General features: G+C 38.6%; 1 protein-coding gene across 1 annotated transcript in view; it reads left to right on the plus strand.

The window, feature by feature from the left end:
* The window catches only part of LOC106856226 (interleukin-6 receptor subunit beta-like), a 30,481-nt gene that overhangs the window by 8,069 nt on the left and 9,383 nt on the right, over positions 1 to 13,029 (plus strand). The window contains exons 6-12 of the mRNA XM_014881429.2: positions 3,734 to 3,875; positions 4,037 to 4,119; positions 5,202 to 5,412; positions 7,741 to 7,899; positions 8,928 to 9,050; positions 9,629 to 9,781; positions 12,427 to 12,570. Of these exons, the coding sequence (XP_014736915.1) occupies positions 3,734 to 3,875; positions 4,037 to 4,119; positions 5,202 to 5,412; positions 7,741 to 7,899; positions 8,928 to 9,050; positions 9,629 to 9,781; positions 12,427 to 12,570 (1,015 nt within the window). The remainder of the gene's footprint in view (positions 1 to 3,733; positions 3,876 to 4,036; positions 4,120 to 5,201; positions 5,413 to 7,740; positions 7,900 to 8,927; positions 9,051 to 9,628; positions 9,782 to 12,426; positions 12,571 to 13,029) is intronic.

Raw genomic sequence — 13,029 nt, forward strand, 5'->3', positions numbered from 1 at the left:
TAATTATTTCCACTTGTTTGGATATGGTTACAGATCTTCTGACTAATCTTTTCTCCTTGGCAGTATCTCAAATATGTCATCAGGTCGTAATGTACTTTTCTTATCATTCTTTGCTCTGACACAAAATCCTTGCCCTTAAAACTGAGATATTAGTTTGTACATATTAAATCACCGATTGAAGTAAACAAGAAAGCATTAACTGGAACAAGTTTATTAGTCACAGATGTAGGGACTTAGCACAAGGCCACATTAATCTCTGGTATTTGTACTAAGCACTGTATGTACAATATTAAGCACTAACAACAAATATAGGGGTCATGCTCTATTGTTCTAAAGTTAAAAGAATTTCCAACCCCTTCCTCCACTGCTGCATAGACGTCTTTTCACAGGATTGCTCAGAAACAGCTCCAGAGCTGGATGCAGCCCTGCAGGTGGGGTCTCAGCAGAGCAGAGTGGCAGAATCCCCTCCCTGCCCTGCTGCCCACACTGCTCTGGATGCAGCCCAGCACACGTTTGGCTCTCTGGGCTGGGAGTGCCATGGCTGGGTCATGTCCAGCCTCTCAGCCACAGCACCCCCAAGTCCTTCTGGGCAGGGCTGCTCTGATCTGTCCATCCCCATCCTGTGCTGGTACCAGGGTTGCTCTGAGCCAGGTGCAGCACCTTGCACTTGGTCTTGTTAAAACTCATGAGATTCACATGGGCCACCTCTGGAGCTTGCCCAGGATCCTCTGGATGGCATCCCAATCTTCAGGAGTGCCAACAGCACCACTCAGCTTGGGATCATCTGCCAATTCACTGAGGGTGCACTTGATCCCTCTATCATTACTGAAGATGTTAAATAACATTAGTCACACCCACTATGGACCCCTGACAGACACATCTTGTCACTGATGTCCACTGGGATTCTGAGTCATTGATTGTGGATGTGACCATCCAACCACTTCCTAATCCATATAACAGTTTACCCATCAAATCCATCACAATCCAATTTGGAGAGAAGGATGTTGTGGGATACAAGATCACTTCCAGATGCATTTTAGGACATGTAATATGACACAGCAACATTACAAAACCAAAGAGAATACGTAAGAAATGGAAAATTAGTCCTAATTTCAATAATGTCTGCATGTAGCAGCAATAACTACTTATCCTGCCCCTTCCCGTCCAGCATATCAAGCAAAGGCTTCTCCAGCAGGCAGGCACATATGCATGATTTGCATCACTAAGTCCCCAATTGAAAGATTGTCTGTTTTTTAAGCTCTATTACTTTTATATGTGCTAATTAGGTTTTGAATATGCATTTATTAAGTAGAACATAACCCCAAGAAGAAAACTGCCTAAATAGGAACAGTTCCCACTTCTTGGGAAACTCTGCTCGTCCAGGAGCCTCTTTGTTTCCTTTCTGCCACAAAAATCTCCCTTGCTCTTCCTTTTGTCTCAGAAGACTGTTTCCATTTCTCTTGTAGCTGACTGCCAGTTCACTTCAGAAGAGGTACTTTGAGAGGCCCATGTAAAAAATGTTTCATCCCAGTACAAAGCACATTCAGGTCTTGGAAAGGTCCCCTCATTCACTTGCTACAAGTCCTAGACCATCCTAAAGCAGCCAGTAACCCATGCATAGCTCACCCAGTATTGCAATGGACAGACTGGATGGTTGGCAATAGACTAGACTATGGCAATAGATGGTTATGTGCACACAGCCTGGTATGCGGCATGTGGAAGAACAGAGGGTTAAGAGCAGTACAAATGCATGCCCTACAGGTTTTGGAGACAGGGAGATGGAAGATTCACATGAGTACTGTGAAGGACTAGTAGAGACACTCACACTGGGTGATGCAAATGAGTGAAGACTACTTTAAATATTCATTATCTCCAAGGTCCCAACTGATGCTATGGATTTAGGCTGTAATCTCTTCCTAATAATGTAACATAGGCTACATTTGCAGATAAGTGAGTATGGCCATACATGCACAGAGAATGTATAAAGCTAGTGTTTGTCAAGAGTAGGATAAATGTATCTGTAGTGTAATGTAACATTTGGGTTTTAAATCCATTCCACTTCCCTCTTGTTCTGTAGAGATCTGGAGTATTTTTGTAATATTGGGGGTAGTGAGATTTTTTTGCAACCAAGCATTTTCTATTAGCAAAATTATATGAAGTTGTAATGGACAGAGTAATACCTTTCACTCATAAGAAAGAAGTAGCCATATATTTATTGATGTAGAACAGAAATCTAGCGAAGTTTGATAGTAAATGTGACAGGGGTTTAACAAGAGTAGATGGCAGGGAGCACACGATTACTTCATAGACAATGGAGTCAGATAGAACTGTGAGAGACCTTTTAAATGGGTCATATTACTTTAAAAAGGCTCCCCTCACATTCTAAAATTCTTCTCAGAGTCCTTGAAAATCTAGCTGCTTCTGGATCCAGACTTAGTCCCTGGTCAACAGTTTATATCTAAAGGACTACATGTGCACAATCCATCCTTTGTATCACTGAACTGAGATTTAAATTTTTCAGTGTATTAATTTCCAATTTACTTATCAAGTATCTGATGGGATGAATACTCTCTCATCCTTGAGAAGTAACCTTAGGAAGTTAAGAAGTGTCCTTACTCAAGAGATCCTGTTGTGTAGCCCACCACTGTCCAGGAGAGCTCAAGAGCCTGTGGGCTGCCCACTATTTAAAGGGGGTAGGATGAGACACTTAAAGACATTTATGGGCGCTCAATTAAAATATTAGTTTCTTCCAAAGATGACTTGAATCGAATCTTAGCTAGCACTATGATTAGGTGGATGAACTGTCAAAATTAGCCCTTGTCTTTCATGTTGTTATCTGTCTGCCCCAAGTCGACTTTGAGCTGGGTGTTGGTCCAGACACATCTGTTATGACTGCTGGTAATGGTTATCACTTGGTCAGGATTACAGGAAATAAAGGTCAGGATGGAGGGGAAGTGGAGGGGAGGGAGGTGAGCATACTTCCACAGAAGTTAATTAATTAACTTTAATTAAAAAATAAAGTACTGCATAAATTAAAAGAGAAGAGGTGGGTACCTTACAGTGGGGCTTTGTTGTTTTGGGGGGGTTTTAGGGAAAAGTTTAAGTGATAACAAGAGTTTCTAACATACTTTCACTTATTTTCTCTGTATTTGTCTGCTGAGGGTTTTTCTTAGACATGAGTGGTGTCTTTGTTTCAAGAAAACCTCAATTCCCTATACAGTTACTGGGGCTCCAGTGCAGTCATCAGCTGCAGATGCAAATTTCTTCTGCAGTGCCAAGGCATATAGGCAGCCATACATTCAATCTGGTCATGCTACTTAAGATATCAGCCATGTGGATCTATTTAGACATGATAACATTTTCAAAAATAAGGACTCTTTTAATATTTCATTTTCTCTTGACTTCTTCTTCATGAGAATGTTAACAAGGCTCAAAGTTAAGTAAACTTTTATTTTTCAGTACATGTAATGTCTAATTGATTTTAAAAGTAATATTTAGACCAGGTTACTTACTGTTCTGAGTGAGCAGAACAGGGTCATGAAAAAGAGGATGCTGCCTTGAAAGAATGAAAATACCTTGACTAATATGTGCAACAATTCCTATTTGATGAATAGGAATTCCTATTTGAGGAACCTCTACTTCCAGCTGAGTCAGAAGACTGGTCATAGGCTGAGAAAAAAATTAATATAAGATAATGTTTTATTGCTGTTACATTGATGAAATCTTTTTTTAGGTGTCTGTAGTAAACAATGCTGTCAATGTCACCATTTCAAATTTAAATGCTACATCTTCATACGTTGTTCAGCTCAGATGCATAACTAAGGATGGCCTCAACTGTGTTTGCATTTGGAGCAAAGAGATTTTGGTCCCTCACAGTAAGTGAAATGTAGTTTCATCCTACTGGTGGTAAGTATGAATATAAAGGCTTTTCCAAATTCTATGTCATATGGAATAGCATTTTCAGATACTCTTGAAAAAATGAATATCAGAATTATTCATTTGAGTGCATATCTCTACCTGTTCCCATGTTTACCAGAACTCATGAACAAGCCAAGGATATCATATAATGTAACTACACAAGTCTCTCCAGGAAGAAGAAGTGTTCTTCTGAAGTGGGAGGTAAGGTTCATCTTGAGTCTGGATACCTTCTGTTGTGTATATGCTATTTATTTATTGCATTGGAGGGAAAAACAGACTTTCTCATTGTATTAAGTCTACACTTGGTATGTGAAAGGCACTGGATATTGTATACTTGCTGCAGAATTCATTGTAACTATATGCTGATGATTTACATGCTAGAAACTAACAAGGAAAAATTACATCAATTTATAATCTTGAAAAATTACTAAAACTTCCCTTCTTTTCCAGGGAAAACCATGTTTTCATTTTAAGACCTTCTAGCTTCATGTGAAATTCCTCTCAAGACATATGTCTCTGCCTTTTAAATTATTAAATGTCTTCCTGTCTATATTAAATGCCTTCCTTTACTCCAAAGCTATCCAATTATTTCATTAAGATAACCCAGCATCCATGGTATCTGCAGAGTATTAATTTTGTGCCAGAAATAACAGACAATCTTGATATCAGATATAATCCTTGAAGAATTCACAGGCCTTCATGCATTAAGTTTCTGTCTATACTGCAGCAATTTCTGTTTCTGAGCACTCATTTTCCAATCTCTTATTAAGATTAGTACAGTAAAATAATGACTGAACCACCACCAGAAATTTCTATCAATGGATATTTAACACGTTACAAATTTGTAGCATAATTACTAGCATTGCTCTTTAAAGGTAACTAAATACCTAACCAAGCCCTAGGAGATGAGTATACCTAGAGGCATAAATTTCAATTAAACACCTCTCATTAACTTTCAAGTTCCTGATAATGAGGGATATGTTCCACGGAAATGTAGAGAATGTTACAGTTGCTTCACTGCTGTTATTACTAATTGCAAACACATAACTAAGATCTCAGTTAAGGAAAATTCTTAATCCTATTCTTAAATCCTTTTAATTTAAGCATGCTCTTAATTTTAAGGAAGTGCTTAGCTTCATTGATTCCTAATGACCTAATTAAAACAGTACAGTTTTAACCCCATCATTAGGGGCTATATTTTGTTTATATAAATAAATTCCTCTTGATTTTCTGCACAGGACGTAGCAGCATTTATAGAATAATAATTCTTTTCCTCTTGATAGGTAGCACAAAGTGAGAACATCCTTGGATATTTTGTTAATGTGGAAAGAATACCCAACAGCTGCAGCCACCCACCAAATCATATCTCTCTCAAAGACAGAAAAATTCTTGTTAATCTCTCCATGGCTTACTACAGAGTCAATATTTCTGCCTATAATGAAGCAGGAGAATCTCCACGAGCCATCTACGTTGTCCCAGAATTCTCTGCAACAGGTACTTACCTTATCAACTATTCACTATAATGTGGGGAATCTTTATGACCAATCTCTAAGGCTACTTTTTGACAGACTTTGTGATAAGTGAAAACATTCTCTTAAATATTTACTAGGCTAATATTTTTACATACTAAGAGTCAGAATTGTTTTGTAAGAAGACACTTCAGTAGAAGCTAAAAGACTAGCAATTTAATACTCATTTTAGCATTTCTTCCTTTGCCAAACTAGAGAAAGTACCATGTGTCGGATCTACTTAGGAAAATGGTTTATGGACTGTCATCAATACCAATGGATGCCAGTGGTTTAAAAAAGTTCACAGAACTATGTGCAAGTTTAAGTTCTTGAGCTAAATAACTCTTAAGAGACCTGTGGCTGTCCTTGATTTTATATTACTCTAACTGGCGCTGGAAAAGGAATAGATAGGATGTGCATGTTACATACTAATAAAGATGTAAGCTTTTCTGAGGCTCAAACAGACAGTCTTTTCATTAAAAGAATTAAACTTATTGTATAATGTCTTCCTTATAATATAAGCTAGTTCCATGTGTTATATTCTCAAGGTGTATTTATTGCCATATAAGAAGAACATCTCTTACAATGTAAGAACTCTTTAATTAAGCTATAGCATTCACAGTGAAGAAGTGTGCAAGTACCCTGGTTGATCTTCAGATATATGCAAATGATTGCTTATCCAGAATTTTCTAACGCTCCTCTCATGCTGTTCTCCTTTTCCTTGCAAAGAGGTAACAACTTGATTTTGCCCTTACATTTCAGACCCGTATCTCTCTTCTGATAAAATATATCCTACCACTTCAAGACACCTTTTGACTAACAATTAGTTGTCTCTTGAACCTCTGAACCTGTATTTCATGGCTCTCTCCAGACTCCTGTTCCCATTTGATTGTACTTCAACTTCTCTGTATCTATCATGAATCACTGAGAGAATACTTGCATTAGGTGCATTCTTAAGTTAAATTCCTTCTCAGCATACACAGCTTTTTCTCACCTAGTACAGTAATTTTCTTTACAGAATCACAGAATCAACTAGTTTGGAAAAGACCTCTGAAATCATGTCCAGCTTAGGACTTAACACTACCCTGTCAATGAGACCATGGCACTAAAGTGATACAGCCACTATTTCTTGAACATCTCCAAAGACAATGACTCCACTACCTCCCTGCACATCCATTCCAATGCCCAATCTCTCTTTCTGTGAAGAAATTCCTTCTAATATTGAGCCTAAACCTCCCCTGACATAGTTTAGGACTGTGTCTCTTGTCGTATGGCTCATTGTTTGGGAGAAGAGATTGACCCCCATTTGGTTATATCCCCCTTTTGGGCAGTTGTAGAAAGTGATGAGGTGTCCCCTGAGCCTCCTCTTCTCCAGCTTAAACAACCCCAGCTGTCTCAGACAGCCCCAGCTCCCTCAGACAACTAGATCTCCCTCAGAATTAATTTGCCTTTCCTGTTGTATTCCAGACAGGAGATAAAATGAAGAATGTTTACATCTCTCACAAGGTCCACATCTTACCTCAGAATGGCAGGTTGCTTTTTTCCCTCCTTACTGTCAGTCAGAAGGTCTTTACTAGTTTGATTGTCTTTCAAAATGTCAAAATCTACAAGATCCTTTCAGAAAATTCAAAATATATTAAATACAAAATCATCTAGCTATGATCCATCATTAGCCCCTTCTCCTCCACCGCTGTCTAGGCAAGCACTGTCTCAGAGTTACTCTGTATAGCAGCTACTAGTGGCTTACAGGAGGTTATGTAGCAGCACCAGACTTCTTCCTAGGCTTGGAACAGCCACTTAATTTCAAACAACCAGTAAACAGGAAAAGTCTTGAACAGCAATCAACATTGTAGCCTCCAGACACCACTGCAAAGTAGTAAATGCTAGGTTTCCTCTATTGAAATACCAGTGTAAACCTTACTCTGATAAGTAAGTCAGTTGCTATGATAACTGCTTAATGAATAATCTTTAAAAAACAGAGCAAAAGGGAGAAAGAAAGAAAGAAAGAAAGAAAGAAAGAAAGAAAGAAAGAAAGAAAGAAAGAAAGAAAGAAAGAAAGAAAGAAAGAAAGAAAGAAAGAAAGAAAGAAAGAAAGAAAGAAAGAAAGAAAGAAAGAAAGAAAGAAAGAAAGAAAGAAAGAAAGAAAGAAAGAAAGAAAGAAAGAAAGAAAGAAAGAAAGAAAGAAAGAAAGAAAGAAAGAAAGAAAGAAAGAAAGAAAGAAAGAAAGAAAGGAAAGAAAGAAAGAAAGAAAGAAAGAATAGGGGGAAAAACTGCTTTCCTGTTTATTGACCTTTAACTGTATATCTGTTCACAGACTTGCCTGGTCAAATCCATGTCAAAAGCCAGGGAACTAATGCTGTTGTCACATGGACTCCAGAATACAATCCGAAATGTTTTGTGGTTGACTGGGGCACTGGTAAAGAGGATATGCACATGAAAATAATAACTACGACTACCGGAAATTTCACATTAGGTAACAGCAACCACCACACCTTCTATGGAGGCAGCCTTTCATTTCTTGGTTATTTTTGGTTTGGCAGAGTAGGAATTTTGTTCTGTTTTTAAGGGCAAACTGAAGATCCATCCTTAAATTTGTCCAGTATTGAGTCATCATCTAATGCTTAGCAACACCAAGGCAGATAAAAAGCAGAGTTTTCATTGGGGTTCATCTGGATACTGTCGGGCAAGTAATGCAGCTAAGATATTGGTACAGTCCCCTTGCCCACATTCCAGGCAGACCCAAAAATTACTGGCTTTAAAAACCCTTTCATCTTGTACCTAGGTAAGCTTATCTTTCAATATAAACTACTTTGTTACATACATCTCTAAGATTAATTTATATTTTTATACCAACATGTATACTTGTCAAAGCCTAAGTTCTCAACTCCAGTATTCTGCTTACCATGCTAGACATGATAGGCTTCAGCCAGGGATTTCTTTATGGAACAGACATTGAAAATCTTGATTAAAGTCCTGCAGGTGACTCTTGCAAAGGCCATTCAACTCTGGTTTTTATGTACAATAGAGACCATTTAGCTTCAGAGTTCTGCAAAGTCTTCTAGAGGGTGCACTGATTACCTTAGCCCTTCTTCAACATCTCTAGTGCCACATTACATCATCATTTTTGTTTGGGGTTATCTATTCTAGCTGAGTGGGAAATACCTATCCCTGAAATAAGATAACTACAGCCATTTTAGCTCCCAATTTCTTCTTCAGCAGCTAAAGCCTCCCATAGGGAGACAATAAACACATCTGTTATTTTTTAAAAGAAAACCCATGTTATGTCTCATTCTGGCTTTGAAATAGTTTGCATCAAGCATCTAGAGACATTGAAGAAGGATGTACATATTTTGTACTCAATGTAAAGCTTTATACACTGATGTTATGCTATGAGTCTCAGAAAGCAGGAACTATACAGAAAATCTATGAAGCTGTTGATAGCCTCTTCATTATCATTTATAACTTTTCAGTAAACCTTGACATATCTTTTTTGTTTTCCAGACAATTTTCAGCCATATAAGTTGTACAAAATAATGGTACATGCATCTGATGTGTGTCAGTGTGAAAGTTTCACAAGACATGAAAAAACATTTGGACTGACCCACTTTTACTCCGTTGAAGGAGGTATTCCTTCCCTTTGTATAAGCCCACCCTCTACATTTCTTCTTGTTTCCTATTTGCAGCAATACAAGGAGACTACATAAAATTTATTTTCCAGGTGACTGAACAGCTTTCTCCAGTTAGCATTGCCTTTATTCTTAGCAGTTGTGTCCCAGCAGTGAATGACCTGAGTGCTGTTCCTTACTGACAAGTCCACAGAAATATTTTTATTATGTGTGACATTACCAAAAATAACAAAAATATGGTCTTAGACCCATGTGGCTCAAATTTAAATTAAATCAGATTTTCCAATCCAAATTTCATATCATTTTGTATTGCAAGTTGAAAGGAGCATTGCTATTGTTATTGGAATAAAATATTCATAATGAGACAGCAACAATTCCTACCTACTTTGGTATCGTTTTACTGTTTGAGGTGAAGAGTTTTTACTCCATGGGATTTTGCCTTTCTCTTGCATCCTTTAGACTGTATTTATAGCATCTAGAATCTGACAGGAACTCTCTTGAAAACAGCTGGGTTTCACTCTTGTATGTATATTGCAGAGATACAGATGAAGAACTCATATATCGGTTTTCTTTTAGTTCCTAGGACTGGTCCTGTTAATGTGACGGTTCTGAACATCACAAAGAATTCTGCACTTGTGAAGTGGACTGAAATAGCTGCAGAAGACCGTTTGGGCTTTCTCCAGGGATACAGGATCAGATACACAGATTCATCAACAAAAAAGTCTCCAGGTAAGCCACCATTGCCAGAACAAAGCAGCAGCTCAGTCATGAAAGAAAAGCTCTATTCAGACCATCAAGTCTACTGAGTTATTTATGATTGCTGTGCAAATTGAGTGCTCTGCTCTTAAAGGTCAGCTCCTGGTTAGATTTTTTATGCTCTAGATGCTCTCACGAGCACTTAGAATTTTCTAGATATTATCTCAAATTAAATATTGCTATTTCCTTAAAAATACATTTCTAAGACTATGGCAGAATTCTCTAGGAAGACTTAAAGGAAGACATACATTTTCAATATTATGATTTCAGTCACAACACTTTCATGTTTCATTGCACATCATCCAAGCTTGAGTCTGAGCCTTTATATAAGGCATTCTAGAGTTAATTTTTCAACTCAATTAGCAGCTTGTATTTCTTACCTGTTTCCAAAGACACCATTATAAATTAAATTTTGGAAACATTTTCTTAAATTGGTAGTTTTTATGTCTAAGTTCAGACAACCATAAAGGTCTTTTCTGACCTTAACAAACTACAAATGATGAAATTTCTATACATTGGAATAAATTAATAGTTGTGAATTCACTCGAACTTTCTATTTTAAAAAATCCCCATATTCTTTTGATAAACATTTTCTTTCTGGTCTAGAATGGAAATTCTCTTGGCCATAAGTTATAATGCATTAACTTTGTACATACTGACTTTCAAATAAATTTCAAGACATGCTTAGGAAGACAAATATCACCTAAGAGTTGACAAAGGGATAAGAGTTCTGTAACTCATGTTGATTCATGCCTTTAGAGAGCCATAAAAATTCTTCTGGAGATACTATTCCACTTAAAATACCTATCTGACATCACAAGAGGAGGCAGAATGGGAACATCTAGGACTGAACCTAATTTCTTTATATTTTGCTCTACCTTAACCAGTCAATACAGCAGTGGTATGGCACCCAATTGCCATTTTTTTCTAGGCAGGAAGTATAATTTTACTGGAGAATCTGGGGAAAGGAAGTCCATAGACTACAGCATTACATCCATTTCTGTGAAGATCTTAAATCCACAGTGGCAAACTTAAAAAGTAATTTTTTCCGCATTAAAGGCATCCTTAAAACATGGCTGTTTGTACATTATTCTGGCCAAGGGAGAAGTCACTGCACCATCTGAAAAGAAAGGCTGAGCTGAAAACCCCAGAAAGCAGGTAAAGCAGAAAGCATAGCCCTGTTTCTGTACTGAATTATGAGTAATAGTGCTGGAATAAATCAAGCTGAACAAGTACTGACAACGGAAATGAGAGTAAGGTGTATGATAAGGGCTAGTCCTAATGGTAACTGTTAGAGTCAACAAAAAAACTACTGTTCAGCATGTTAGATATATTTTCCTTTCATGAAGTATGCACAGCCTTCTGTATTCACCACGTGTGATGGCTTGTCCCTGGCTGGATACCAGAGCCACTGAATGCCAAAGCCTCTCTATCCCTTCTCCCCTCAGGGGAGAGAAAATGTAACAAAACACTCACAGGTTGAGATAAGGACTAGGAGAGATCACAGATTACTGTATGGGCAAAACAGACTCGACTTGGGAAATTAATGGAATTCACTGCTGATAAAATTCAGAGTAGGATTATGACAAGTAAAACCTTTAAAACACCTTTCTCCACCACTCCCTCCTTCCCAGGCTCCAGCTGTTCCCCACCAGCAGCACAGGGAGACAGACTGGGAGTTACAGTCAGTCCATTACAGATTGTTTCTGCCACTGCTCAGGGAGAAGAGTTCTTCTCCTGCTCCAGTGTGGGTTGCCTCCCATGGGAGAGAGTTATCCATGAGCTTCTCCAGCATAAATCCATCCCATGGGCTACAGTTCCTCACTAACTGCTCCAGCATCCACAGTGTTCATTTCAGTCAGGATTAAGTCCTTCAGCACAGCTTGCTCCAGCATAGATACCCCATGGTGTCACAAGTCCTACCAGGACCCTGCTCAAGCATGGGCCTCCTGTGAATTCACAGCTTCCTCTCAGGCATCCACCTGCTCTGGCATCCACCTGCTGTGGCCTGGGTCTCCTCCAGGGGCTGCAGGTGGATCTCTGCATCCCCATGGCCCTCCATGGGCTGCAGGGGAACCTCAGCTCTGGCCCCTGGAGCAGCTCCTGTTCCTCCTTCACCAACCTTGGTGTCTGCAGGACTGTTCCTCTCACATATTTTCACCCTGCTCTTCTCTGGCTGTAATTACATTTGCACAGTAACCTTTTCTTTCCTTCTTAAATCTGTTATCACAGAGGCATTAGCACCATTTCTAACTGGCTCAGCCTTGGCCAGCAGCACATCCGTCCTGGGGCCAGATGGGATTAGATCTGTTGGACATTGGAAGTTTCTGGCAGCTTCTCACAGAAGTCACTCCTGTAGCACCCCTGCTACCAAAACTTGGACATACAAACCCAATATAGCCTTGTCGTGTTAAAAGCTTATGTTTTTAACATCTGAATTTAAAATGTACATAAATATTTTGGAGAAATCTTGTACCCATCCAAAGAACATCTGAACAGTCTGGTTCCTTCAGATGAGGACACTGAAATTTTGCCTTTTCCCCAGTCAGCTACACTGATACATGCTCAGCCATGAGAGTTAATCTAATCATCTCCTCCCAAAACCTCTTGTGTTTCAGCTGTTACTCTCAACTCTTCTATCACAAGTTACCATCTTACTGGACTGAAGGAAAAGACTACCTATCGTGTGCAGATTTCAGGATTCACTAATGCTGGGGAAGGACCTCTGACTCTTTCACAACCTTTCAGCACTCCAAAATACGGTACTGTGGAAGCTCTATGCATCTGCATTACCCTGCATGAATCTTTGCTTTATGCTCTCTCTGTGCTCACTCACAAGATTTATTATTCAATCCTCAGTTACTGAGAGCAAACACAAAAAATTGTTCCTCTGCAAGAGGTAAACTTTGTGTCATAGAACAACTCTGCCTGTATTTCATTACCTGGTATACAGGGAAGACTTAGCTAGGATTCTTCATCTCTGAAACCTTTTCTGACCTTTTTGTGCTAACTGTGTGCACATATCTTTATTTATTGACAATTACTATCTAGATTTTAGCAGCTGAAATTTCTGACTGTGACTAACAATGTTCAGTCGTCTGCTCTTCACAAAATCCTGAGCAATCATGTAAAATTTGCTTCCTGAGCCACTAACTGCAAAAATAAAAGATTTAGTACTTTTCAATTGCTCCTAGTGTGAGGAAATATTAATCAACGTATCT

Source organism: Sturnus vulgaris, chromosome Z, assembly GCF_052056855.1.
Source record: "Sturnus vulgaris isolate bStuVul1 chromosome Z, bStuVul1.hap1, whole genome shotgun sequence".
Classification (NCBI taxonomy): domain Eukaryota; kingdom Metazoa; phylum Chordata; class Aves; order Passeriformes; family Sturnidae; genus Sturnus; species Sturnus vulgaris.